This window comes from Monomorium pharaonis, chromosome 1 (genome assembly GCF_013373865.1).
Source record: "Monomorium pharaonis isolate MP-MQ-018 chromosome 1, ASM1337386v2, whole genome shotgun sequence".
Lineage (NCBI taxonomy): Eukaryota > Metazoa > Arthropoda > Insecta > Hymenoptera > Formicidae > Monomorium > Monomorium pharaonis.
This window is the reverse complement of record NC_050467.1, coordinates 25,255,869-25,281,465: the sequence shown is the minus strand read 5'-3', so window position 1 is coordinate 25,281,465 and position 25,597 is coordinate 25,255,869. Positions and strand designations below refer to the sequence as shown.

Below are 25,597 nucleotides of genomic sequence, written 5' to 3'. Positions count from 1 at the left end.
GCGCTCGCGACGATTGAAAAATAATATCGCCAGGTTTATTTAGCCCGACGCGTCTCGCGCAATAGCGAGGGGCGGCGGATTGTCGCGACCGTACGGGGGATTAAAAATAATGTTTCGAGCGTGACCGCCGAGCCCCCGGGGGATTAGGGAGCGACTAGCTCTCGCGCTGGCGATTGGTTGCTATCCAGCTGGAGATTTTATTTGAGGGCTCGCCCGTGTACATATTACACGGCGGTTCTGTCTCGTTCTCTCTCGCCCCCTTCCCCTCTCTTTCTCGCCCATCGACGAAAAAAGCGGACACGACGAAAAAAATCGCTTGGCACACGTTGTGTTGTCGAGCTGCCGTTTGGCACGGCACGGCTTCGCCAATTATAAATCGCCGGCACGGCCGGATTTGTAAAGCGCGCTCGGATGGATAAAAAAGCTCTGATTGAAATCGAATACGCGCGTACGACGCGGTGGTAGGTAATTAAATAGACGAAGATGACTGAACGAGCAAGGGGCGTACGTCCTTTAGCTGGCAACACTCTAATTAATCGAATTAAATTTTAATCTGATCTTAGTTGAGTGTTTCATTTAATTCTGTGATTTTCCATCTAATGTTAACATTCTAAAATATATTATTCTTTTTACTCCGACCCATGGATTAAAATTAACTTACATGATGCTTTTTACTAGCAACTAGCGCGTCTGTCTTAACTAGAAAATTAATAGCTAAAAATGTACTTTGTACACATGATATGTAAGATTATAAATAATTTTTAACGTGTTAGTCTTCTAGTCAATTTTTTAAATTATTTAAGAGACTAGACTTTACTAGCATATTAATAAAAAAAGTGTAAATTAATTTTCAAATGTTATCAATATATAGTACATTTAAAGATTTTATTAAAATACCGCATTATAAACTTTAGTATTTTTTAAAAGTTAGTGCACCAAGGTCCTTCGAAAAATTTTATACTTCAGATAAGTCCTGATTAAAATAGAAAAAAGTCATTGATCTTGACAAATATCAAGACAGACGCTCTGTACAATTTGGGGGGAGGGGGGAGAAAATCAGGCGCTTCATCGATTACGCGGAAATTCTAAAAGTGGTACGCCATAAACTTCGCAGGGGCTTTGCAGCTGGGAAACGCGTAGCGACACACGCGGCGCGGCATTAATTTCCATTAGCGAATATCCAATTTATCGCGGGAGCAAAGGCGACCAATCGGCGAGCACGGTCGCAATAAACGTAATTATATTTAACGGGGCGCATAAAGGCCTCGATAGATTAGAGAAACCTCTCCTTTCCTGTGCCTCCCTTCTCCTCGCTCGGCGGCGCGTTTTCAGCCGCAATACACGTTCGCGCGATCCGTCGAATGGCGTGGCTTGGCTCTCGCATAATTAGAATATCAATTAATAATCGGGATTAATTAAATCCGCGATTATCGATGGACGTCGCGACGCGACGTGAGCTTTCGTCATCGGGCGCGCGTTTATGTGCGCGCACACGCCTGTGCCGAAGATGGAGACGAGCAGATTAACTCGCGTGAATATACGTGCATACGAGTATACGGCCTCACGTCACTCTTCTTTTTTGTCCTTGATGAGTCCAACGACATTCGTCGCGCGCGTTTATTACACCGTTGTCGTCGTTACATTAATTACCTCGCTCGACGGTCCGTACGCAACCGGTCCGCAATTGATAGCAAAGTTAATTTCCTTTTGAGACGGACGTCTCGGGCTTATCGCGGATATTTCCAGGTGTAATTTACATAGACAACTATTTGTAACAGTTTCCATATACATATATGGGGGCTGTTACAAATGATTGTCTATTAATGCAAGTTATGGTATATATTATTTATATATATATATTACATTATATACTTATAAAAGAAGTATTCAATTTTAAGGTATTAAATTGTTTCTTTTTTCCTGTTGTTTTGAAAATGTTTTAAACGATGCTTAAACACCTCTTATTTGTATACGTTTGGACACAACCGACATTTTAAATTGCAAACATTCGAAACATTTTTATATACTTAAAAATCAAGAAATAAACGTTTTGATAACTTTAAATTAAAAGTTTTTCTTTTTAATGTAATTCTATGTACACATACAACCGTACATGTTAACAATGTATGTATAACTCTTATATACATAGCGCAAGCTTATCGTTTGATGCAAACGTGCCTAGTGATTCATGATTAGCTATAGGCAGCACTCGTATGCACGCATAATGCACTCACGTTGCGGTTCCGACATTTGCAGCACTAAAATTAGAAAATTCTATTTGTAGAGTTTTATTCCCAGCTATAATACTCCTCGCAGCGTTGTTCAACCTTTGACGCACGAATTATTTATTTCCAGTTGACCCCCTCGGGTGATGTTTCATTCATTTACGACTTCGTTCCACGATGAAGATAAAATTGTAACTTGTACAAGATGACGGAGTTAGTTCTTGCGAAATCTCTGCTTCCGTTTAAAAGTAAACTTCCAGATCTTCTGGTAAATTGAATTACGATGAAAATGACGATACGAATTTAGCCCTTCCGAAAATATCGAGGATCGTAATGGGACAAATAAGCTCGACAATTTCGAAAGCGAAGGAATAAAAACTTGCAAATAAGACGGCAATCGTATCGAAAGTAACAATCAACGTCCGCGCGCTTTCGAGCCGGGATTCAAGTTGTTTTTTCAACGAGAAATCTCATCGCGTGTGAGGGAGACGTTCGACAAGCGCTCCTCCTCGCGATGCAGACGAACGGAAAAGTGTCCGTCGATCTCGCGAGATAACGAGCGGATACGCGCGCGCTCGGCCGCGTTTACCTGCGATAAACTCGGCTCCTCGCTTACCTCGGCCGGCGAAACGCCAGGATAAAAGGCCAAGGCACGCTCTCTCGCCGGCGCGCACCTTCCAGGCACGTAATTGAAGCTGCTCCCGGAGTAACGCGCCTAAGTGACAGGTGAACACCTTATACGCGAAACGCGAATACCCGTGACAGTCGTACATACGCACCGTGTGCCCGTCCGACGGTTCGCGTAGCTTCAGAGAGGCGAAATATAAAAGCCCAGGTACACGATAGAGGGAATAGAATGTAATCTTGGCAGTGCGAGAGACGAGGCGATGGTCAGAAGAAGTAGCTAATCAGCGAACGAATATGACTGAGGAATCAAATAAGAAGCAGGGAAAAGCAGAGAAGTATTCGAGGGAAATACTGCAATACGTTGCGATCCGATTGGAATCATCTAAAGTATCAAACTGTTCCTGTACTCTTTAAATCAGTGTATTATTCTTATTTCAGACTATACGCTATATACAAGCTATATATTTTAGCTATACTTACATTGAGAAAAAAATGTATTGAAGTATTGAAAACCAAATATTTTTTATGACGTTTTCTTTGATATTTATTTGTTAAGAAATTTTATTAAAAAATTTTAAGTATTTTTTTCTAATAAATGGTTTATTTAAATAGGGCAAATTAAATGTTTTATTTCTAGCAAATAAATTATTTATTTTTACGCATACTCGATGTTATCTCTTTAAATAAGATATATTTTATAAAAATATATATTTTCAAAAGTATATTTCACAGGATATTTCACAGAAATGTATATTTCGTTTTCACAAATAAATTTTTTTATAACAAATAAATATCGAAGAAAACGTCACGAGAAATATATGGTTCTCAATACTTCGGCATTTTTCTCTCAGTGTATAACTGTACTATTTTTCAGTGCATTGATAGTACAGATTCCGGTAAGAATACTTCCTTGTTAATAATTGAAATCACTGACGGTTACAACAGTTAGAAGTACAGCATTGTAAATCAATAAGATTTCGCTAGTTCAAATTTGGAGAGTAAGGAAAGAGAAATACCGTATTTCGTCGGCTATTGCGAGTAGAGTTCTCCAAGCACGCGTCCGATTCTAAAGTTTTACCTGTCCATTAATGAGGAATTAAGATTTCATGGGTGGCACGAAATTTTCGACGGGAAATCGATACAACACGCGAGAGATACAACCGACGCCGGCGTCGGACCGCTTTCTCGTCGATCTCCGCTCGTCCCCGACACCGACGGGGGCAAATTCCCAATCGTGCGTTACCGTCGTGCATTAAACTCCGTGGGGTAATATATCAGGGAATAAATCGTTGAACGTGTTGGAAGCTTTTATAGGATTTTTACAACGTGCGCGTCCGTGAAATACTGGCGTCGATGGAGGATGCGGAGAAAGAGAAAGATAGAGATTGTAGCCGCGAGGGGTGAGGAGGCGCTTAAACTGAGTGTAAATCCAGGTATTGGTGTGAACGAGGAGAAAAGGGATGAGAAAGAGAGACAGAGATAAAAAGCGGGGAGAGAGGGTTGTTCGGCGGGGATGAAGCGTCTGGCTCATCCTGGGGGATGCAGCGTACGAGAGGGGGATGCCCGGGTTTTCGCGTGCGTGCGGATCCGCCAATCGGGCTTCAGGACCGCCCGTGATCGCCATGGCAACCCCGGGGGTTGACGGGAGGCGATTACGAAACGGGGGTAACCCGATTAAGCGTCGCGACGCCGCTCCATGTCTGGGGACGGGGTAGCTTTCGGCAAGAGAGAAGGAGAAAGGGTAGGCCCAAAAGTACGGTGTGTCCGAAAGGGGTTGCTCTCTCTATTTGCCCTCTTAATCACCCGTTAAGTGCCGCGACCCCGATGCGGTCCCCCGGGCACGCAGTTGGTTTCTGCTTTTCTGCCTCTCGATTGGTCAGCGGTAAATAACAACCTTGAGATGGTCCCGAGGGGTGAGATATTTGATGCCGACTTAAAGGAGAGATATTTCGGTATGGGGTGTTGTTCGAATCATTTAGATTCAACGTGACACGAGAGCAATTCAAGGCTTTAGTGTAACTTGGCCAACTTTCTCTCTCTTTTTATATATAAAGGAATGAAATTTACTTCAACTTGAATCGACTCGTATTAATTAGATTCTTACTTAAAACTTAATTTATTACTTTCGAAAGTTATCAATTAATTTAAATTAGATATAATGTTTGCGTATAAAAGCAACCTATTTTTATTATATCTTTAATATTAAAAATATTCGTATAAGAATCCTACGCGCCAATAATAAAATAAATTTTTGGTAACACAATAATAAATTCATATTATTTATCCCATTCATATTGTAATTTTCATCATAATGGCCCCGAAACGGCCGTGAAATCATACGCTTCGCTTCATCTCGTTGCGGAAGTTCACCGTGTAGAGAGATAATCCCGGGTCTTGTCAAAACCGCGCAGCCACCCGAGACGTTAGACAAACATCCCCGTTTCAACGCTCGATCCACCCCTTTTACCGCGCGCGCGCGTGTGTCCTCTCGTGTCACAATGCTGATTTTCCGCGTAGATAGCTTCAAAATGGAGCTCATTCAACCCTTTTCTCACAAACGACGCGTATATTTAACAGTCAATTCGAGGACAATGCTCCGATCGGGCTTCTCATCCCCCCCTCCCCTCTTCCCTGCGTTTCATCCCCCTTTTCTTCCAGAGCCGGCGACACGTACCATTGTAACCGGATACTCCCGTTTAGGGATGGTTCCTTGATACATCGGGGGTTGACCGGGCTTATAACTAGTTGCCACTTAATTTGGCAAACCTGGCAAGAACGAGGGGTTCGATTCGCCCCCTGTCTCTCGACGTAGGGATTGGCCCGCCGAGATCGATTGGCGGATACGTCGGTATTCGCTGGGGACGGCCACGCTCGAATTACCTCTCGTTGAACGTCGCGTATCTTCTGCCTCCATCGGGTTCGTCGAAGAATTATCTTCCGTGGCGCGTTCCCTCCACCGAAACCGATTGGAAATCCTTAACTACACTTTCTCTCAATAGGCTCCTGCCTATCGTGAACCGAGCCTCTCGAAATATCCGAGATCATTCTTTAATAACCGAAAAGTTTTTAGATTTAATTATTCTATGTTATTCCCTGCAAAGATCTGACCTTTTTTTAAATATTTATTTTCATAACGTCGACTTTTACATATAAAGTATAGCTCAAGAGGTTTTAGTTGCGCTGCAGACTTATAACTTTTGTGTCACGTTTTTTTTATTTGATAATTGTATTTTCTTAAAAAAAATTTTGTTTTAAGAAAAGATTAATTCAAGATCATATCCTAAGTTATCGCCGTTATATTAGTTATTGCATAATATTTACAATTGTTGCGTTATGAGATTATCAGGTTCTTGAAAAGCTAATTGCAGCAAAATAATTGATGTTTCAGGTGAAAGTGTGGTTCCAGAATCGACGGACGAAACACAAGCGGATGCAGCAGGAGGAAGAGGCGAAAGCCCAACAGCAATCGGGAGGTGGCGGTGGCGGTGGCGGGGGCGGCGGTGGTGGCGGTAGCAACGGAAACGCTAATAACAATAGCAATAACAAAAATACGCATCACGTCAGCAAATGGCAGCAGGAGACCGGCGACTACCATCATGAAGAGGAGGAGGAAGAGGAGCACATCGATCCAGAGGCCGAAGAGTGCTCGAGCGGCTCTGAAGCGTAGCTAGACGTTCTCTGCCTGGATTAGGATCCAGGATCGAGTCAAGTCCTGAACAGACCGCGAGGAGAGTACGAGCGACGATAGAAGCCATCCATGAAGAGAACACGTGCGACACCGACTGATCGACAGGTTTGTTCGAGTTGACATCGAAGAATCGAATTGTTCGACTTCGAAAGCGCCTACGGTCGTGTTAGCGCAGGAGGTTAACAACAGTGAGTGAATTCTTTATGGAATAGTGATCGCGTAATTTGTTCTTCGCCTCGAATTACGGTCGAGACTTCGGGTATGAGTCCCGATGCAAAAATCAAGTCAAAAATTTCGGAAGTGGTGGTGTCTGACAGCGACCGACAACAATACTCATCGTATTGCGATTGACCAGATGTCGTGAATACGAGAGCAGTTGGCGACAACTTCAATTCTGAAAAAGAGAGATGAAAAGAAACTTTTCATCAATCGCCGGGAAGGATTCCCGAATCGAGTTGTATTCCGAACTTGTGCTAGATGGGTCGGCAAAATAGATACATCGTTCTAGAGTTCACTAACATTCTCGAAACTCAAATACTTTACGTATTTTTCGAGGTGTTGGCGAGTTAGGTAATGGTCAGGAGCAGATAACAGAATCAGCAAATCTTTCAGTTCAAATATGCACAGAATATTTGCCACTAAATTGTATGAATTAAAACGAAGCGTACAAAAGATATATGCAGAGATAATCGAATTTATTTGTTTAACAACTGTGAAGTATTTACTATTGCTGTTACTGTAATTATTATTCGCATCACGAGAACGATGATAATTCGCTTTCGGTTATCGGTGTAATTATTAATGATAACGATTGTATTGTAATGGTAATCCTTTAAAAAAGTTGTAGAAATAATTCGAGTTATTGTCCTCGAAATCGATTGGCTTTGATTCTGATAATTTTCGTTACAAAACTGTTTATAAAAACTGTTCTGATTCATATGATCTGCGTCTCTGACTTTAGCGCGAAATCGGACAGTCGATTTTAATCATATTGCCTTTTTTTAAGATTCGAAAACTCACGGTATATTAAAATTCAATACGTTTCGGCAATCATAATAATCCATTGTTTCACTAATGCACTGAAATCTTAAAGTCTTATTGAGCCTCTTTCTCTTTGTTTCCTACGTTTGTAAAAGATGTTACATATTAGGTTTTTAAAGCGAGCACCAAAAAATCAAACTTTTTTAATTCTAATGAAAAATTACATTACATCGAGACGATGTATTTACTAGTAATTGACATAAGTCAAACTTTTTTCGCGTAATGAAAACGGAGCATTTATTGTTGGTGCTACTCGTCTCGCGAAGAACGATGATAATTCACTTTTAATTCTCAATGAATAATTAATTATTATTTGAAAAAGCTTTAGACAGATTTCGAGTCATTATCGAAAAAGAACAACATTCAAACTTTAATTTGTAATTTTTCCAAAGTCTTTAACAAATCAGAATTTCTACCCATATAGCATAAGAGACTTGTAAAAACATTGCAGAAACATTTGATTATAACATTGCCAAAATGTTGCGAAATATTGGTAAAAACATGGTGAAATCTTTTTTAAAAATATTGCAATTACACTGTATTGTAACAATATTATAGCAATTATTATTAAAATATGTATACAAGTACTAAAAATTAAGCAAATAATTATAAACAAATTTGCAATACGTTATTAATAACGTATTATTATAATACGTACTATTATATAAAATATGTATTATAATGAGTATTATAATACATTATTAATAGCGCAATTGCAAATTTATATTTATAATTGTTGTTTTAATTTTTGACATTTGTATACATGTCGTAAAAATTGGTCATGTAATATTTATAACGCTGTAATTTTTAGAAAATGTCTTCAAATCACGTTGAAATTTAATATTAAAACTTTGCTGTGAATACAAAATTATAAAATTGAATTGTATTTGATTCGACAAATTTCTTTAATTATAGAAATTACTACTATTTTAAAAAATCACTCTACGTGACTAATCACGATGGACTCGTACAGTACAAGAACAATTTTATACAATTTTATACACTTGTATAAAATGCTTGATAAACCAGAAAATGTGCAAACATAAATATTTATACAAAATACAATCTTAGCAGTTGATTTTCACAATGTGTTAAACTAGCTAGCTGCTGCAATATTATTAAAATCATAATGCATATCTGTATTTTAACAATGTTTCTGAAATATTGTATTGCAATATGCAAGATTACCCTGTTGCTGCAATCTAGCTGCAAGGGTCTCGTGCTATACGGGTAGTCATAAATTTTTTAAAATAGTAAAAGATACGTTTTTGAAGGGGGGAAAGGCATTAAGTCTTAGTTTGCTTAAAAACATGACGTGATAGAATATTTTCTTGCTTGCGAATTCAACGCAATTCGAAAACTATAAAAAGCACTTACTCTTATTAGAGTTACTTGACAAATTTTTTTTTGTCGACCTGTGTAATTTCAATTATAAAACTGTACTGACTCATGCGGCCTGCGACATTTTAATGTTAACGTGTGTGCGGACAATCCGGTTACGTTGCCTCGTATTTACAAGATACTTAGGGAGTGTATCACAAGTGTGACAATTTACCTTGGTCGAAGGTTCATATTTATTCGTCGACAGACGACGCTACGTGGCAGGGGTGTCTGTTTTATTATCTCCTTCTGACCGCGGAATAGTTCCTCAACGTCTTAGTTTCAGCGTTGCCGAAGGCCGGAGAACAATCGCGAATATCCGTAAATATCGTCGCGATTAGGGCGAGGCTAGGTTCCCAGGCTAGACTATTCTTACAACGGGTTCGGAAAAAGCGACGGAGAAATCGAAGGCGTCCATCGGAAACCGACTAATGGAGGCATTGTCTGCCGGAGACGACGAAGCTAAATGGATGCGCTTCCGGCGGAAAGCGGCGGATACGCTCGTATCAGGAACGATCGATGCCAACTTTAACAAGGCGGATCATTTTTTGGTTGGATGATCGCGATCCGGAACTGTAGAAATTTTCGCGAGAAAAATACTTTTCATTTAACAAAAGCTTACTTCCGGTTTCCTTGCTTCGTGAATTTTACTTTGGCCGAAACTTTAATTGGAAAGACGCTCACAACAATTACTTGTACGCAGTGTGATTCAGAGCGATTTTTAAAACTTGAGAAGCAGCCTGAGATAAAGATCGATCGTCCGCGATACGTCGAGATTATGAGCCGATTGCCATCAGCGCGCGCCATTTACGTTCATTACATATTTCTTGCCATAAAAAAAAGAAACGATTCGCCATAAAGACTAACGTTCGACGGGTGGTGTAAATAAAGTGTGGAAACTAGAGCGCAATTCGGGATTCTGATCCTTTCCCAGGATTATCCTAACGCTTCTCTCGTTTCGAGAATGAGAGTGTGTAAATAGATAAACTGATAAGAGGCAGATACGCGAGATGTATAGAATGCGTGAGTGCATGCAAAACCGCAAGAAAAAAAAAAGCGAAACTTGACAGAGAGTGCCAAACTTCGTAACTACCCTTAGCGAGAGAAGAGAGTCCAGTGTAAACGATCCGCAATCTGTATTTGCAATTGTATTTAAGTCGTTATTCTACGCGAGCAGTATTTCTTTCGTCGATCGATGTTTCGAGGTATATACTGACAGTTTAAATTATTATTATTGCTAACGTTATAGATCGAGATTCCCTGCGCCATAAAAGCCGTCGCAGCCGTAGCAAAAATATAAATTTCCAGAATTTCGAACTCGTGATACTGATATACCAATATTTTAATATTATCGGTCAGCGCGACCGAGACTTTAACACGATAAGTTTTCACATTTCGTATAAACCTATTCCGTTGATTGAAAGGAGACGTCGAGTCTCACGTAGGAAAAGCACATTCCTACTCCGCTCAAGAATCCGATCAGTTGTGGCGCAAGGATTTTCGCTTGTAAATAATCCTGTAAATAGCAAATTGTGATTTAACTCGTGAAGAGCCATAGAATTGTACGACCATCGAATGATTCAGTTCATGTCTATAGCAATATAGCGAAATAAATTAAATCATCCATGAAAACGTTTCGCTTTCATCTTTCTCCAATTAACCTGTATCCCGCAAAAGTTCTTTGCTACAAAAGGAAGAAAAAATCAAATAATTGCGTTTGGACGTTGTAAAACCAGAGACGCAGAAAAAGCTGCGTCGATGTGTTTCACATGTGTATTTTTTTATATATATATATATATCGTGTGTACGGTAATGAAAAAGAAACCGTTTTAAAAATTTCTGGCGGTATCCAGATGGCAAATTCAATGTTGCGAACATCGACACGAAAACTCGTAATTTCGAGACGATAATTCGCATTTACACTCACGTACACACAGATCCGGCGAAATTGTTTGTTTTCCGCACGCAGTAATTTCTCGCGCAGCATATTATTTTAAAGGGCATAGCCCCGCGTGCGAAAAATTGAATAATTTTAGCCGTCGGGCAGCACGTCGATAAGGAAACTCGCAAGCGCGGGTAATTCCTGGACACATGACATTATCGCAATGGCCGACCGTAATTACCGGGATGCGCGTAAAGGGGTGTCTTCGCGGCATCGTAAATTGTTTTTCACCGAGGCCCACCGTCGACGACGACGACGACGATGACGATGCGGAGTTTTGACGTGGAGAAACCGTCGCGCCGCGTCGAATCCATATGCGGGAGCGATCCTTGTCGATAATCGCTTTATAATCGCCGCTTACAAAAGGAATAATTTACTACGTCGGACATGGAACCCACTCTTTCTTTTTCCTTTTCTCTCTTTCTCTCCGTTTCCCCCGTAATTAAACACGGCGGACCTCTCCTTTCGTGCCCGGAACAACGGATGTGCGGACGCGGCCGATGTCGGTAGATCGTAGATGTCGGAGATTCGCTATCACATTCGCCCTTATTATCTTCATCGATGCGAGGAGATACCCCTCCCCAGAAAGTTTTTGCGGCCAGCGGAGAATGAGAATCGGCGTTTTTATTCGCAAATTTTTTTTAATTTTAATTTGCCATTGATTTTTCCTCGATAGAAACGCCGCGTGGTCGAGGCTTCTCAACGTTTCCGTTGAAGGGAAAATTTATGCAAAATGCGTGAAGAGGGGAGGTTGCGTGGGTTGAGAATTTTAAGAGACTCAATTTCAGAATTTTTCTCATTATCCGTCCTGATGCATTTAAATTTTATGACATCGACACACGTAGTGTTGTAAAGCGGAATTCATAATTTACTCAATGAAAATTAATAGCGCGGTGGTAACGCGACTTGTAGACCATTATCGACATATTAATCGGTTCATGCTAATGAATTTGTAAATTGAAAATACGCGCAGCTATAAATACAGTTATATGTACGGGTTCGCAGCGAACATGTGGAACGAAGTAAGATTTCACAAGGAAAAAAAAGGACAGAGAGTAAACTGCATGTAAAATATAAATCATCACGATGAAGACAACAAAACATAAAATAAAGGTTCCCAATGAATTTTTTATATAGAAGCACCTTTTTAATCGCCGTTGTTGAGAAATAAATAATTGAACCTTAACTCTTCAAACAAAATGGCACGGTTTTGAAAAGTTCTGGCTACAGATAGCTTTCTCAGTACAATTATTTAATAAATGAATAAATGCAGAAGAGAGACATTCCCCTCACGCCGTTTCAGCGTGACACGCTTAATGAAGTTTTAACGAAGTACGTCGTGCTAATTTATTCCCGACATCTCCATTGCGAATTCCTTCCAAATCACCATGTTCCCGCGGCTATTAATCATTAATTGTCTCATTGCATATTCGACGAGGGACTCGTTCGATGGACCGGAATAGGAGCCGGCGATCGCCAAGATCACCGGAGTGATTTCCACGTCGCGCGCCCGCTTATCGATCGATCAATTAAGCGGCCAAATTAATCAGCGCGGCAATCGCCGCGGATACGAGAAATCGTACGAGTGCTAATGACGCGCATTAATTGGAATGTTGACCGAGAGGCTCGTTAATTAAATAGCTCACGGGACACGGTAATCGCGTCCTGAAGGCGTGCGATCGATCGGGCCGACCGATCGATCGATGATTAATAGATCTTATTGTTCGCCGGGGCGCGTTTTTTTTTTTTCCTGATCCTCGCACCCGCCGAGATTTTCCCGGACGAAGCGGCTTCATTATCGCGCCGATCGTTTATCCGTTAATTACAACATGTCGATTAAACGCAAATAGAATACCGATTTTTCGACGTGCTCGTTAAACGCGCGAGCGCCGCTCCCGCGATATTACACGCGTTTTAAAACGTCCGATAGGAAGGGATTTCCGCGCGGGAACGCTTTACGACACGAGGCGATATTCGCGCGGAAACTTGATCGGACGCGAGGCGCTATACGCATGAGATTGTGTTAGATCGGCTGCGATAAAGTTGTCGCTTGGTATATATTTGGAATGCCGCTGCCTCTTTCTCTCTCTCTCGAGACGATCTTAATCGCGCGCCCCCGAACGCGGCGGTATTGCGATAACGGCACGATTAAAAATTATATCGTGCGCCCTGTGCGCCCTATCGGCACGCGGCCGCCGGTACGCGCGCGCCGGTACGCCTTATCGTATTTCGCGTGCCGGTAAATGAGTTAAAATAATACGTTTCATTAAGTCCCGCGGGATTAGTTTCGCTGTGTTACGAGCGTGCCGGTAGATAAGAGCGGCCGGATTACATGCGCGCGTTACGGGGCGCGAGTGTAAGTGCACGAGGGGAGGATACGCCGCATTCTTGCAAGAGAAGTTGAGTTGTTTGCATGCACAAATTGTTGCTCGCCGCGGGGTCACGCGTCAACTTAGCGCCAAACGACGCGAGTCCCAACGACGGACGGAAGGCTTTCCTCCCCCTCCTTCTCGAACGCGATATCAGGTTACCGTATTTTACGATCGATTATTAAAAAAAAAAAATGAAGAAAGAGGGAAACGCGAAATCTCTCGTTCCTTCGTGTGAAATAAACCGTGTCGTTTCGCTCTTCCTTCATCCCTCGCTCGCGTCATTTCTCTCCTTCCTGGCTTTGATTAAGATGTATTAAATCCCGTTGTTTTTGGACGTGTAAGAGAGTTTTACATGACTCCTCTCAATTCTCTTTACAGGATGGGATGAGTTGCGAGAGTTCTACGAGTCTCACGGTCGTGAGCCGGAACGATTTAGGCGTATCTACGAAGTCGCAATTGATACCTCGTTTACCTCTCCGATGAGGCAACGCCTACGCCAATGTGCGAGGGGTAAAACAGAGACGTGTCGGTTTGTTGGGCGAAGAGCGCACCACGTAAGGCCCGCGGCCAGGTGAGGAGAGTGGTGGTCGAAGGGAGGGGAAGGGAAGAAGGAGGCAGACAGCAGCGAAGGAGGCGGAGGTGGCGGGAACGGGGAAGGTGGGAGACAGAACTCGGAAGGGGTAGGGGAACGTCCGAGGGTTCAGAACTGCTAATTATGTAAATTGCCGGTGTTGCAAATTACCCTCACAGTTTGCGTTCATTCTGCACACAATCCACACGGTCTCCGCACACCTCGCATGGAATCCATCCACTTGGATACTGTTACTTCCTCCGGCGTGAAGGAGAGAAAGGGAGGAAGGAGGAGAAGGAGGAGAAGGAGGAGAAGGAGAGGGAAGATGGCGGCGGTTAGAGCGAGATGGATGATCTCCCCGAGGACGGAGCGAGAGCTTCTCCTCGTTCGGTGCCTCCTTCTTACCTCTCATTCATCATCACCGGTACTCGACGATGCGCGGGTACCAGTATCCGCTAACAGATACCGATGTCGGACAGCTCGCAGAGAGCGATCGCGAACGTTTTCATCTCGGGTGTCGCATTGGAATGTTAGCCGAACGGTCTAAGGGAAAATAAGGTAGGTATTCGCGTGAATAGGCGAGTAGGCGACGATAAAACGTCTGAATAAGTTGTTAAAAGTTACGATCAATTTGGCATTAAGAAATTCTGGCGATGGTCAGAATTTTATTTTTTGCAATATTAAACACGGGATTACCGTAAATACGAAAATGAAAGAAAAATCGTCCCGTACGGTTTTTGTTATTCGACTTTCGCTGCACTCAGGTTCTACCTTGCGACTTCGTTTCGCGTAAATTCAACAATGTATCGTCCGTTTGCACGAAGGAAAAAAAAGACACGAACAGTACGAATTATATTTCTGGCACTTACAACTCGTTTGCAGTTCCAGTCCGCAATTTGTCTTGTCAATCGTGAACGAGACGGATAACGAGACGGATCCGCGATGCGTGCTGCAATGTTGCGACTGTCAAAATCGAACGTCTTTTCGTCGGGACGGTCAGATGGGCGAAACGGATGCAAATTCGTTCCGCGAGACATAAAAAGACAGAGAGAAAGGGAGAAAAAGTGAGAAGGCAAAATTGAAGCGAAGAAGCAGCGGGAAAGAAACGCAACGGCGAGTCGCAAATGAGGGAACAGGATGAGTCTTCCTCTTCCTTGCGCTTCGTCGAAAACCGGTACTCAACCGGGCGTGGGTAACATAGCTCGTCGCGAGACGGACGGCCGTCGGAAAAGTTAGCGGAACGACGTTTTCATTTACTACGCGAGCCGCAGATGACACCAATTGGATCGCGCAAGACGACGTAACTGCGGGCTGCAATCGCGTGACCACGACGAGTTTTACCTGCACGTTCGTGCTGCAGGTGACGCGAACTTAGTTTTATATCATGAGGAACGGCGAATTAGTATGGTACTTGGAACGAATATGACGATATGAGAGGGACGGTATATATCGCGGGGGGGGGGGGGAGTATCGCGCAAAACGATCGTGTATGCAAATTTGTGGACGGCGCGCGTACGCTATAATTAATGTATGTCAATGAGCGCGTTAACGAGGTACTTATGGTACGCCGTACGCATTGTCGTGGTAAGGCGAAAATACGTACGCGGGGCAAAACGGCGGGGCATTACAATGAGAATTTATAGCTTCGGCGAATTCAGGTCGATCCGACTGAACTAAACTGCGAAGATAAGGTTGCGAGACGATTAATTACAATTAGGGCGAGTCTTGTATGCGGTGGTACGAGGAGAGAAAGAGAGAGAGAGAGAGAGTAATCTATACAAACGACGTGGACGGATATATTGTCATTCAAATTTGGCGCAGGAGGTGTTTAACGACACGAAACGTCGTTCAGCACCGCTGAACGAAACAAGCTACGTAAATTAGGGAAGATAAGTGGTCGCGCAGGCCACAGAATGAAGAAGTTCGGACACGCAGGCCTTCTACCTTCTGCAGGAAGTGCTTGATGCCCGAACAATTGAAGAGCCCTGTATCTCATTTCTGCTCAACCACCTTCGACCTATTAAATCTTACTGATTCGCCTATTATTTTACGGGTATAATAGAAGAGAAATAATAACGACTAGCAACAATAAAATAAAAATAGAAAATCATTGCACAAGCAAAACAACGTTCAATATAAATTTTATAATGATTTCTGTCTTTTATATATTTTTTCTTATTTGTATACTAACTTATAAACTAATAACTTCTTACGTCTTAGAAAGTATATAACGTATAGAATTAAAATCATTGACAAGTGCAATGTACTTTAACATAAAAAGTAAATCGTTGTTTCAAGATCCTACGATAATCACGCTTCGTAATTACCGTCTGTCCGCGCGAGATTATCGCGACTGAACGTTTTAGCGGAGAGACGAAACCAAATTTTACATCGCGCCGCGTCAGACCGACGTAACATTAAGTATCACGTAGGAGACGTCAGCCAATAAAGTAGAACGTGCACACGAACAAATCGTTTAATTCAACTCGAGGCCGATCGAGGTAATGACGGCCATAAACTGCAGCGCTGAACAGAGAGCGCTCCAAGGTTCCTGGACCCAAACGGAATTGGGCCTGACAGGCAAAATGGGCCCGGAGTCCCGGGGCATGTATACCTGCCCCCGCTACGCCCCTCTCGCTCCGTCACTCGTCTCGCGCGCCCGTACCCTCTCTCTTCCTCCTGAGCCCGTCGGGCCCATGACTCGGATGCCACAAGCCTGGGATCCCAGATGGAGGATCCGGTTCCAGGAACCGAGCGTGTAAAACACCGGTTAAAGCCGTGCTTTCCAAGCCGGAATCGATGGGAAAACAATGGCCCGACAGGTCCTAAAGTGTCTGACAAATGTTCCACGCGTGTCGCGGTGCCCGTCCAGGCGCGGGCCAGCCAGCGTCTCGAATTTTTCTTTTCCGCCTGCGCGAAACCTCGTGTCCCGGCATCAGCATCGTAATTGTATTGTATCGGTCAAGCGAGATGCGCGGAATGCGGTTGGAAGTAAACACCGAAATTCGCAACCAAACCTGTCGCCGAGCCTGACTCTTTTCAGAGAGAAAATAGAAAATAATAAATAATGAAAATACTAAGATAACACAAGGCAGAAAATGCAAAATCTTGTACGGTATATATTCAACTCATAAGAACCGCGTGCACGTTGCGTAATATTTTTCCGTCTCGATCGAGCCGATACATAGATCGCATTCCGACAAAATCTTTCGGACGAAAGTCATTCGATATCTCGAGACTTTCTCGACAAAAGATCTGCGATCCGTAGCGCTAATAAGTCACCTGGTTGGGCCGATATCTTTCGGGGCGTTGTTTGCATTTGAATAACACGCGAGCGACACGATCCTTTTTCGCGGATGTATGCCACAAAATAAATAAATAAATTCACCGGCCAGGACCAGGTGAAGAATCGATAGGACCACCGAGCCAACCAGGTAACGACGCTCGTAAAATCCAAATTAAAGTTGAATTAAGCGACCGCGGCGAAGTCTGCCGATCGATCGTCGCTATCGAGCGGCCAATTTTCTGGATCTCCTTCTGCTACATTTTCTTACGTCGAGAGTCCCCGGTTTCTCTCGTTATACGACGTCGAGTCAGTTCCTGTGCCTTCTTCGTTCGTGATCGATCGATCGATCGATCGAACGGCCAAACACGTTACTGATTAAACGAGTCGCGCGCCATTCACAAATTAAGCGTGTAAGACGAGCGAACGTATGATCGTCGGGCCGACGTACATTGAGACGTTCGTCTTTCTTGAAAATTAATCGCCTAATTATCACCAGCTACGCGCGATTATTTTGTCGCACGTTGTTAAGTGCCAATTCGCTAATATGTCTGCACGTTGATGGCTGTCGCGACGGGTTTATTCCAATATTGAAATTTATTTAAAAAAGTTACGAAAACTTGAAAAGTCCTGAATTCATCAAAGCCAATTATTTTATCCATGTATCAGATCTGTATGCGAGTAAAAACTTAACGACTGAAACGGTCAGTGTAATCGAAGATGCATGCTAAGAAAGAAGTATGCAATTTCTCGCCTGTATCATCGCGGCCAAGCGTGATTGCACCGGCTAGTCTAGTATTCTAACAAGTTCCCATCGAAGATGCATTGGTAATTGAGCGAATGAACGTTACGGCATTTGTCGTTTCACCCGGAGTCCTTACCTGGTCTAACAACCACTGTCATTTCTGTCATTCGACTTGAACGTTCGCGGAAAGTGGGATCAAACACCATGAGATCCCAGAATGAGGAGTAGCCTCGAGAGGTCAATCCGGTCGCGAATTCGACTTATTGCGGAATAAGCGCGCGCACGTTAAGTCAAGAGAAACAGGTATTATTGGCGCAATTAAAAGAATTTCTCGGAAAATCGATGAATAATTCGAGAAATATTTATGAAATATCTCAGACAAGATATTTTCTGAGTCAAAACATAATTTAACTTTAAAATAAATATTTTCATAGCGTTAAGTTGAAAAATTCTTCTAAAGAGTACAGGGTAGAATAAAGTAACATGACTGAAGAGCACGAGGCAGAGATGAAGAAGACGCAAAAGAAGAAGAAGAAGAAAGAGGAAGAAGAGGAAGAAAGAATGCAGAAATAGAAGGGGCGACGGTGAAGGCGATGTGTGTGGGTTCAGTGCAGGGGTGTCGGGTTACCAATGAAATAGTGGTACCATTTTGTTTACATTATTGTCGGGGGTGTGCACCAGCCGGGTGTGGGTACAAGGAGAGACGCAGGCGTGCCCGATGCGGACGCGTGTGTTACGCACACCGATCACAACACCGATGTAGCGTGTCCGAGGTGAAGAATCGCGCTTGCACGATCAACGCTTGCGCACCGCAAGAATTATCCCTCGGCCCTGGACTCGGCTCCGAGGGAGCACTCCTTGATTGGACCGATCCCTCCGCGAAGATATTGTATTTTCTCAGCGTTTCGTTCCCCACGAAACCAGATGGCCGACGAGGGTACCGAGAGCTCTTCGTCTCGACTGGATGACACGTGGTGCAAAACTATGCGCGGCTTTATTTCTTCGCCGGTTTGACGTAGATTAAATTAACTGGATCAGGTCGACTGGTCTCCGTATCTTCGGACGTCACTGACTTTTCTGCCATCGATTGTCCCATCAGCGCGTTTCCTTACTCTCATAATTATGTGAAGAGTATCAAGAGATTTATAAAATTTATAATATTTCGTGGTTTTCCATATCAGATGTTCCTCTCGTGCTTTATTCTGGTGCGTTTCATTTTTTCACAATAAAAAATGTATCATTTTATTGATTACATTAATAATAAAAATGTGAGAAATTTTTTCTGGAATTTTAAAAATACTTTATTCAATCTGAATAATACAATGTCTCAATGATTAAAGTGTACTTGTTGCACTTGGCGTTACAGGTGTTTCAAAGTAACAATATCGAAATACGGATTACCAGTTCGATCGCTCGCTCGGTGAAAGAACACTTCCGTCAGCGACGCAATCAGCATTGTTTCCAGATTTTTTGTGCGAGGTAATTCGCCGTCATTGAATACAGCTGGCATTACCGTTGCGGGAACAGAAGCGGCACTCGTAGAAATGCAAATTCCGGGAGGAAATCCAGGGTGGTAAGATAGCACTGGGAAGAAGCGGCGAGGTAATGAAGGAAAGCAAGAAGAGGGGGAGAGAGAGAGAAAGAGAAAGAACAGGAGAGAAGGAGAGTCGCGAGGAGGTTATCTGGGCAAACATGTGGTTATGCCGGGCCGAGGTTGGCCCAGGTTATGATAGGTTCGCGTGGTTGGCCCACATTAGACAGATCCACGGATCGAGATCTCGAATCGTAGAAATCCTCCCCTTCCTCCTTACCAAGATGATACTCGGTTATTAGACGTTACGCGCGGCGGTACCTCACGGGGCCCATGCTTCTTCTTCCACGGCTTTTATGCCACGGGCTGGCGACCTCGATGGTCTCTCGACCGGCGACCTATCGATGGTATATCCCTCGCACGCGGATGAGGGAATCGTGCGGCAAATCGTGTAATTCCGTTCCTCGACTTCTCGATTCTACGATTCTCTCGTCGTGGCGCAAATCAAACGTAGAAAATCGCAGGACACTTATATACGGCGCGCAAACTGTGTCTTCCGGATCGAGACAGTTCTCAGGTACGAGATCGACGTATCGAACCGTTTCCAGTCCCGTGAGAGTACCCTCGGATAATCATCAAGGGGTCAATCATTCGAGCGATTGATGGATGTATCGTATCTTGCTGTGCGAATGTCTTACGTAGACGATGATCAGTTTTTTTTCACATGTCTACCTGCATTTCTTTTATATTCTAAATAATCGTCGCTTTAAACTTTAAAATCTTCAATATTGAATATTTAAAAATCATAAAGCTCTCTCGAAAGTATAGTGTATTATTTCCAAGATTTAAGTCGAAGCCGTTTTTATCATCCAATATGCAACAAATTCATTCAAAACGGTAATCATACGGGGGAATTTTGCTGGTTCTCCGAATCATCCACATCGAGTTCCTTCGATCGATTCGTTAACCGATCGCTGGCAAGTTCACATGATCCAAGGACTACCTACTGACGATCGAGTGCTCGCACAGACAGGTTACGAACTGCTGTAAAAACTCGTGCACCCGGCTCAACGACTAGAAACTACGTTCTCCGTAACGTGATCGAGAGTTCAAATGGAATCGATCTGATCACTTAACCGATGTTCAAGCAACTTTGAAAATTTCTCATCAAAACCATTGTGATAAATCTAAAATTTTTAAGCTGTGTAAGATAATTTATTGTTTAGAATTCACGTATTTATTTATTTAATTAATTTTTTTTATTTAAGATCGTAATTTAATTTTTAATCTTGCCTTAACTTACACCTTGAGATTTGACCTCAATCCAGAAATTTTTCAATTTTGTTTCGCTTCTCGGCGAGCTATACGCGATATCAATTCTTTTTCCCTGTATTTGTCCATCCATCTGTCTTTGTCTTTTCCTCAACTTCTGAATCCAGGCGCATCAATGTGTCCGCTTTCGTATGAGAGTACGTACGTGAATCCGTGGCTACAGGTCTCACCGTAATTACGCGGGGCGACTATTCATTAAACTGATTACACCTTATTCCTTCTGCACTCCCCCGCCCGGCCCTCGTTTCTCCGCTCGTCCCTCTCCTCCTCGTCGCCGCAGAGAGAGGAGCCGAGAAGAGCGCCGTTTTCGTTCTCGCTGCTGGATGCAACGCGGCGCTTCATCTCGCCGCGCGAACTCGACCGTTCTTCCTAACGTGCGCCGTCCGTATGCGTGTTGGTGCTTGCCACTCTCGCACAGGTTATCGCATATACAGGCGTATACCGCGTAGTGCTGACAGGAATGCAAACAGCCACGTTACACGTTATTGGCGGGGAAGAGAGGGTGAATTTTTGCGTTGCGCCTATCACCTCCTAAACGATTGTCTGCACGAGCAGCCTCGCCGAGGGAGTTCGCGAACCCGCTAACATTTGAGATTCCCGTTGGTAATTTATGTCGGTGTACGTGTGCACGCGTGTGTACGTTAAGTTACTGCCTCTTTCGTGGGGCAGCGACGGGGCAGCTTAATCGATCGGATGCGATCGTGTATCGCCGTGAGGAGCCTCGAGGAGGCGCGATTTCGCCGAGGCACGGATTCCGAACTGGTTTAGAATCGCGTCGAGGCTAAAAGTCTAGCCTGCGAGGCGCTTCAACGGGGAGAGGAGTTGTTCTACATCACGTAGTAGGCGGATGAATCCATTTCGGACCCTGAGCGCGGAGCTCGCAGCGACGAATTATGTCATCTCTTATCTCGGCTTCCATTAATCCTCCCTCGCCGTGCAATTTTCCGCTGGATCCGTCGAATCAAAGATATCTCCCCCCTTCCCAGTCGGAAGTGAATCTGTCGCGGAGATCGAGTATATCTGTCAACCGTGTTTTATCGATGACGACGTATTTGCGGATGCGACACCATTATTACGGCGACGTTGCGATATTGCCGTCCGCGAATAAACAGATCGGCCGATGGAAATATTCACGTGCCTGATTTCCTCAAAGGATTACACGTATTATCTCGCGTGTACGGCTGTAAATGTAGGTAGTAGGCGCACACGCACACGCACACGCGCGCACGTATACGAACGAGCTTCCTCTCGCTGTCCTAGAAGATATACTCGCCGCCATTAACATTATTATGTGCGCCCGGACTCGTCAGCGGGGATAAGTGAACGCGCACGGCTTATTAAATTGCCGGTGTAACATTACGATTTACAGGGCAATAAGAGAGTTATCTAACCGGCGAGAGGGAATCGCAGACCGGTGGTATGTACGTATACACGCGCGTTAATGCCGCGACAACGCTTTCCGCGAGGTGGGACGCGAGTCGATTTCCTTCCTTCCTTTTTTCCCTTCCTCGCTCTCCCCCTTCTTCCCCCTGACCGAACAATTATACGCGCGTTTTACGGCCGTCGAGATTTACGGTGTACGATATTAAACGCGAGATCCGCTCGGCCGCGACGCGATAAATCGGAATCGCGTGCCACCCGAAAAACGCAAGAATCTACAAGATGCTAAGCTGAGCGCTTTATCTTTATTCGCGACTTTGATCAAGATATATAGAGCTGAAATCGCAGTCAAGCGTAAATTCACAGAGAAAATATCTTAATTAATACAATTATGTTTTCTTTTTAATAAAATTTGTTTTAAAAAATAAAGCTGATACTAGAGAAGAAAAAGTTTAATTTACTGCATATCTTTTTCCCTCACTATTCCTAAAAATTAGAAAAAAGATCAAATAAACCGAGATTAAAATTAATCTACATTGGTAGGAACAAAATGGTATCCATTTCCGCTTTGTGAAAATTCCAATTTAATTTAAAAAATAAAAAATTGTTTTATTTTAGAAATTTGATAGAAATAACGTTGCGAGAACGTCAGTATATCCTGGACGTTTCGGCTTGCAACCGAGCCAAAACGCCACGCGAAGTAAAGTCCTGCGCGCGAGCAGAAGAACGAAAAGAGAAGAGAGGAAAGTAAAATAAAAGGCCATGAGAGGATTCCGTGGGGCCTTAGGGCCCCGGAGGTTGTAGTGACTGCGCGAGAGAGCTGCTCGTCTAAAAGGAGTCCTAGGCAGGTTATCGCTCGGCAGAGGCTCAACAACGTAGCAATTATCAGCCATTCCTCGCAAATAGCTGATGGTTAGTGATAATTATCTGCCGAGAACGCCACGCCATTGGGCCAGCTACGGCCGATCTATATACCGGGTGCCTAGAGCGAAACGTTCGACGCGGTCCTTGTCTCGTTTCTTCCTCTCGTGCACCTTCTCTTTCCTCCTTTTGTCTTCCTCTTTCTTTCTCCCGATCTCCTCTGCTCTTTCTCTCGGTCTTTCTCATTCCGATCTGGCTCTGCTCTTTCTTTTCTCTTCGTCTCCCGTCTCGACCGTCTCACTTGAAATTGGCAGTAACGTTATGATAATTCCCGTTCTTCGACCGCGGATAAGATCGTTCCGTGGAATTCGAATTTCTTTCGAATCGCGATCGTCAATTCGGATCCGGCATTACCCGACATATTCGTGTAATTTCCGCGTCTCCTTAACAAATAATTACAAACATCAAATGTAAATGTTCGCTCGATCATTAACGATATATCGCGTGTACAAACTTCCGAAGATTTCCTACCACGCCGTGTTGTTCGAGCATTTCTACTTTGCTGCACACTGTTTGTCATTATGTTAATTTATCAGACTTGTAATTACGTTAGGATCATCCATTTGGATCGCAGCGCAGAAAAGCAAAAAAGAGGAAGAGGAGAGATAGCCGAGTTTGCATCCATGTCTGACGTCGCGGTAGAGTCATCGTCAGGTAAAACGGGACACCCGGTCGTTGCCACGGCAAATAAACGACGAATATGTGCGGGCAACAGTGTGTTAAGTACTGATATTAGGGTAATAAGCGTGCAAAGAGAGCTCTCGGCCTATCGGCGTTGAGATGCACGCCGGTGGAAGTAGGTGCGCGCCTCCACCTACGGCTGAAATCTTCTTTCCTCTTCACTCTTTCTCATTCCCTCCCTGCGACCCTCGTCGAACTGCGCTTATGCACGAATGCATCTCCCCCGTATCTCGCTCGCGTCGCTTTCGCGAGATCGCAAAAGGGGAAATTCTCCGAGAATGCGCGCGTTTAACGGAAGGGTTAAAGATCGACGAATGGCAGAGTAGCCGGATACGGAGGATTATGCGCGCTCGATAATATTCGCGCTAGGATGTGGGAACCTCTCGGCGGCGTAATTCCGCGCCTCGAAATTACCGAGAAGTCACCCCTTACCTGCACGAACAAATATCAACTTGAAGTTAACGTAGCATTTTCTTCACTGTGACTTTGTATTAGAATGCAAGTTGTTAATTAATGAAATTGAATTATATAACGCAACGCGTAATTCTTATCAATATCTTGTACGATGATAATGTATAAATGATACGTTTCAACGGGTATTTGTTCGCGCTACGGGGACGAATAATACGTTTGGATTGCGGTAATACCGGTCTGAGTCTCCGATGTGTGAGTACGGGCTTAAGGTTTCGAGATACCCTCGGTCCAGCGGCCTCGCTTCGCGCCGAGATACCATCTGAGCGACCAAATTGTTTCGGATTGTTGGTTAATTGGGTGCTCGTTTTGGTCCTACATCTCGCGCGAGAGGCGAAGGCCACGAGGATGGAACCGACGGAGAAGATAAAGAGGAGCGAGACGAGAGGAACGAAATAAGAAAAGAAAGAAAGAGAGAGAGAGAGAGAAAGAGAGGGAGAACACGAACGGGAACGGGTGCGGGTGTATGCCGTCTGCAAATGCTGCCTCCAGCCTCGCCCACCAACCCCGTGTCTAACCAATAATCGAAGCTCGATAGCATTGCAACCTCGCGTTATCCAATCGTGAACCCCGCATCGCCACGCAATTGACAAGCACGTACGGGGGAGTCCCCCGGGTGTGTCCGAGTGTGTGTATGTGTGTAGGGTGCGCGTACGTACTCCTCGTGGCGTAAACCGCCGAACTGGCGGGCGTAAAAATGGAAACGACACCCACGCGTACGTATAAATCCTCGGTAAACACCACCATTTGTTGTGCCGACGTGAAAAATGACGGCTGGGCTGATGGCGACGGCGCACCCGTACTCTCGTCGAAACTCTCGCGGCCTTCGTTTCTCGTTGGCTCGAGAGTCGAATTACGATATCGTCGGCCGCTCAATCGTACGCCTCATTACGCTGCGACTCAACAAAAAAAAAAAAAAAAAATGCTTATACAGCGGTGGAGTATCTTCAGAAAATATCGTAATGTTTTGTGTTACGTCGATTAGCTATCGAGTGCGAAGGAAAGATGTTATTATCGATAATAAAACAGTACTAGGAGTTTCGCGTCCTAGAATGCGGCTTCCATTAAATTGCGCGTGGAATTAAATATTAATCGTGTAAAGATTGCACTTACAGACGATCATATTCCGCAATCGTAATACCCGGGGGCGCCCTGCATGCGCGCGCCAGAGCTCAACGCGGCCGGCCTGATGCCGTTCGGAATTTAGCGACCAGCATAAACACCTGTGCAATTAGAGCCTGGCGATTAAGAACTCCCAGCGCCGCGGTATCAAGACGTATCGGGCGATCAGTGTAATTACTGCGGAAATGCTGCTCCGATATGTGGCTATCGCCTCGCGCGATCGCCGCTCTCGTATCGGCTCCGACATGTATTAAATATCCACAAAATCGCGCTTATCGCGCCGAT

The 25,597-nt window shown here is 44.0% G+C and overlaps 2 protein-coding genes across 8 annotated transcripts in view; one reads left to right on the top strand and one right to left on the bottom strand.

The window, feature by feature from the left end:
* Positions 1–8,163, top strand: part of LOC105831757 (homeotic protein empty spiracles) — a 39,416-nt gene extending 31,253 nt beyond the window's left edge. The window contains exon 3 of the mRNA XM_012672133.3: positions 6,241–8,163. Coding sequence (XP_012527587.1) covers positions 6,241–6,519 — 279 coding nt within the window. The 3' untranslated portion in view covers positions 6,520–8,163. The remainder of the gene's footprint in view (positions 1–6,240) is intronic.
* Positions 1–25,597, bottom strand: part of LOC105831760 (exosome complex component CSL4) — a 197,024-nt gene that overhangs the window by 58,667 nt on the left and 112,760 nt on the right. The gene's annotated exons all lie outside the window — the stretch shown is intronic.